The sequence below is a fragment of the Cervus elaphus genome, chromosome 2 (genome assembly GCF_910594005.1).
Source record: "Cervus elaphus chromosome 2, mCerEla1.1, whole genome shotgun sequence".
Taxonomy (NCBI): domain Eukaryota; kingdom Metazoa; phylum Chordata; class Mammalia; order Artiodactyla; family Cervidae; genus Cervus; species Cervus elaphus.
Genome location: NC_057816.1, coordinates 23,559,006 through 23,563,297, shown reverse-complemented (window position 1 = coordinate 23,563,297; position 4,292 = coordinate 23,559,006). Strand labels below are relative to the sequence as shown.

Sequence of the window (4,292 nt, the reverse complement as noted above, 5' to 3'; positions counted from 1 at the left end):
CTGGGTACAAGATTCAAATCTCTGGAATTCATCATAGCGTTGAGCTTAAAAACACTGGCTTTAAAATTACAGTCTCAAAATAAAATAAAATAAAATAAAATTACAGTCTCAGTGCAGTCAGTTTCTAGTTGCGATCAGTTATTTAATCTGCTTTTCAGTTTCTTTATATGGTTTTATGGTTTCTTTGGGATATTAAATGTAATAATAAATTTTAAGAATTAGCATAACACTTAGAATGTGTCAGAGCTTACATGATGGCTCAGACAGTAAATTTGCCTGTCAATGCAGGAGACCCGGGTTCAATCCCTAGGTCAGGAAGACCTCCTGGAGAAGGAAATGGCAGCCCACTCCAGTCTTCTTGCCTAGAGAATTCCATGCACAGAGGAGCCTGACAGGCTACAGTTCATGGGGTTGCAAAGAGTCAGACATGACTGAGCAACTAACACTTTCACTTTCTTTAGCATGTGGCAAATGTTTACTGTGAATTTTTAACTGAACATTAGCTATTTAGTCAATCATTTTCTTTTGGAGAAGGTTTGCAGCCAACCCCTTTATTTACACTGATTACCCTCCATGAATGTATATTTGTCTTTAGGAGTATTGACCTGAAGGACAAATAATGATAGTAGATATAAAGCAAATAATAACTGATGAAGTTTCTACCTGGAAAAGTGATGTTTATTAGAGAGAACTGCGTAGTTGCACGGATGTATCAATAATTTCAAAAACAGTAGACAAAGGATATCACAAGGAAAAGTTTGAAGGTGTAGAAGACAACCAAAAAAGAGATAGCATTGCAGGTGATCTAAGGTTAGAATTGGAACTTATGCTACCATGCAAATACTCATGAAGGAACACAGCTATTTCCCACTTCAGAGCATTCCTTACTGATGATCTCACTACTATTATTTCATAGCTGGATGATGAATAAGGTCAACAAACTGATTGCTCCCTCAGAGCTATCACTCATTCCCAAATAGGGCTTCAGGGGATCTGAATCCACTTCCAAGGAAGCACTCCTGGAAGCAGGAGTGTGTACAGGTCTCAAATGCACAAACCCTAAGGGACTCAATTCTTTATAAGTAGGAGAATTAAGGTGTGTTTGGCTGGAGCACTCTGTTCTCTGCTCAGTGGCCCCAAACATGAGGTCTTGTTATAACACTGGGAAATGTGACTGCATTCTCAGGTGGACTGTGAGTGTTTCAAACTCTGCCCATGCCCACATCTTATTATTAACTTCTGCCCCCCACACACTTGGGGCCACACAAAGGGACCTTCCTGGTCCTTGAGGGTTCTTTTTCCTGAAATGGATTTTAAAAATCAAACAATATTATAGAACCATAGGTTATTGTAGTATTTGGTACTCTACTTGCTGCTATTCTTTCTTTTACTTAATATTCCAGAGTCACCTTAGGACTTAATACTTCTAAGTCCACTCAGAAAATGTTAAGAGGACCAGAAGAACCAGAGAAGCATCTCCTGATAGAGTTGGCGACATTGTACCTACCAAGTTTGGAAGGATGTATCCTGAAGAGGATGTGATGTAAATCTATTTAATAATGTCATTTCATAAAACATGTATTTGCAAATAATTTTAGAATGCCAACATTGAAGAAAGGTATTTAAACACATATTTAAGAAACATAAAAATATGCTTTTCATTAAGATTTATGTTTTTCCCAGATACTTTCATAGAAATTTCATTAACTTTACTATGACACCAGGGTATCTTTGTTGTTGATGTTTTTGCTAAGGTAATTATTATTTTCATTTTGTGTATGACAGAACTATGTCTATGGAAGATATTGTATAAATTGTTTGAACTACTGTAGCTAATAAGTGGCAAAGCCAGAATTAATATTAAATGTTCTGATTCCTAACACAATTTTTTCCTGATTATTTTTCAGAGGGTAATGCATAGTGGGAGTTTGCTTCTCAAAGATATTGTGAGATTTCAAAATATAAATGTGCCTGAAAAGAGTGAATCCATGGATTAAACAACTGTAAAGTGGTTTCTAACTTGACCTGAAAATGATTTTAATAGATCTCAAAACTTCTGGTCTTGTCATCAACAACCATCAGCCTCTCAAGACATTCCTTCCAAGAGATGGATAGACTGGCTGTAAAATATCCTTTTCTTAATACATGATATTTTTAATATAGAACCTGCCATTCATAGGAAGGCGGGTTGTTGCTAGTTAAAAACACAGCCAATGTGCTCATCGGCAAAAAGCTTAATTATTTGATATTGGTGTTCAGACTTCAGTGTTCCCAATCCCTTTTCAAGGTCTGACTTCATCACAGCTATGAGGAACGCCTCGGTGGTAACTGAGTTTATTCTGCTGGGCATCCCGCACACAGAGGACCTAGAGACCATGCTCTTTGTCCTGTTTCTGTCCTTCTACATCCTCACCCTTATGGGGAACCTGCTAATCCTACTGGCGATTGTCTCCTCCGCTCGGCTGCACACTCCCATGTACTTCTTCCTGTGTAAACTGTCTGTCTGTGACATATTTTTTCCCTCTGTGAGTTCCCCCAAGATGCTCTTCTACCTCTCAGGGAACAGCCGAGCCATCTCCTACACAGGCTGCGTGTCCCAGCTCTTCTTCTACCACTTCCTGGGTTGTACGGAGTGTTTCTTGTACACGGTAATGGCCTATGATCGCTTTGTTGCCATATGTTACCCTCTGCGCTACACAATAATCATGAGTCACAGAGTGTGTGCCATCCTGGCCATGGGCACCTCGTTTTTTGGCTGTATTCAGGCCACCTTTCTAACTACACTCACCTTCCAATTGCCCTACTGTGGCCCCAATGAGGTGGACTATTTCTTCTGTGATATCCCGGTCATGCTGAAGCTGGCTTGTGCAGACACCTCGGCCCTGGAGATGGTGGGGTTCATCAGTGTGGGTCTCATGCCCCTCAGCTGCTTCCTTCTCATCCTCACCTCCTACAGCCGCATCATCTGCTCCATCTTGCAGATCCGCTCTGCAGCTGGCCGAAAGCACGCCTTCTCCACTTGCAGCGCCCACCTCACTGCCATCCTGCTTTTCTACATGCCAGTGGTCCTCATCTACCTACAGCCAACCCCAAGCCCCTGGATGGATGCAACTGTTCAGATCCTGAATAACCTGGTCACCCCCATGCTCAACCCCCTGATCTACAGCCTCAGGAATAAGGAGGTGAAGTCATCTCTGAGGAAGGTCCTATATCAGCTGGACTTCCTTCCTGAGCAGAGGTAGAGAAATCAGTAGCTACTACTTCAACTGCACTTCATAGTTTATGGAATATTACTGTACAGTAATATTCACAAACATTTTTGAGAAGACAGGTACTATTATGATTACATCCATTTTGTGATGTGGGGACTAAGACTGGAAGAGTTATCTCTTGTGAGATAACTTGTTATGGCTTGTGAAGGACACACAGGGCTTCCAGGCAGCAGTAGTAGTAAATAACCTGCCAGTCAATACAGGAGATATAAGAGATGAGAGTTCAATCCTCGGGTCAGGAAGATCCCCTGAAGGAGGGCATGGCAACCCGCTCAAGTATTCTTGCCTGGAGAATCCCATGGACAGAGGAGCCTGGTGGGTTGCAGTCCATGGGGTCATAAAGAGTTGGACAAACTGAAGCGACTTAGCACGCATGCACGTATGCAAGGACACATAAAGAGTGAATGGCAGAAAGAAGACTTGAGGGCTGGCTTTCTGACCCTGGGACGTGTGTGTTATCATGCTGCTGATAAGGGAAGGAGAGAGGTCACTTTTTGCTGGAAATGTGTAGCATGTGACGAGGAATGTGGGAAGGGCAGATGGGGAGAATCCACAGAGCTGTGACTGCACTATGAAGCTGTTTCAGAAAATCTGAACTTGGTTTTGTATTCCTCAGCACAGCCAGGAGGCAATGTGACATCCTAGATATCATCGTTTTGTACCTTTGACTTCTCTGTTTATGGAAAGCATTTGCGTTTGGTCCCCATGCCTACATTTCTTTTTGCTTTGGCTGAAATATGGGAAAGTTGAAAAATGTGCTGTTTCAACATAGTTTGTTTTCACAGCTGAACTCATTGAGCATTACTATCACACTTGGGGAATCTAATGACTATGACGTTTATTCTAACAGAGAAGTAGAGATGAAAGGACACTGGAAAGAGGGTGATGGATGAGAAGGGGGCAGAGACAGAGACCAGTCTTTATTCCTGTCTCTGTACTTCTCATAATCAGAGAGCAGCCATGGAAACTTCCAGGCCAGACCAGCACAGTTGTGTCTGTACCTCCAGGCACTGGTGTGAG

At 42.0% G+C, this 4,292-nt stretch overlaps 1 protein-coding gene across 1 annotated transcript; it reads left to right on the top strand.

Moving 5' to 3' along the window:
• The first annotated feature begins 585 nt into the window (after window positions 1-585).
• On the top strand, window positions 586-3,242 carry LOC122705361 (olfactory receptor 149-like). The gene is made up of 2 exons (XM_043920694.1): window positions 586-1,543; window positions 1,908-3,242. Exon 2 carries the CDS (start codon window positions 2,307-2,309, stop codon window positions 3,240-3,242), a length of 936 nt encoding a protein of 311 aa, XP_043776629.1. The 5' UTR covers window positions 586-1,543; window positions 1,908-2,306.
• Window positions 3,243-4,292: the final 1,050 nt, after the last annotated feature.

Coding starts and splice junctions, on each gene's coding strand:
- LOC122705361 (XM_043920694.1), top strand. CDS start 2,307: ATGAGGAACGCCTCGGTGGTAACTGAGTTTATTCTGCTGGGCATCCCG.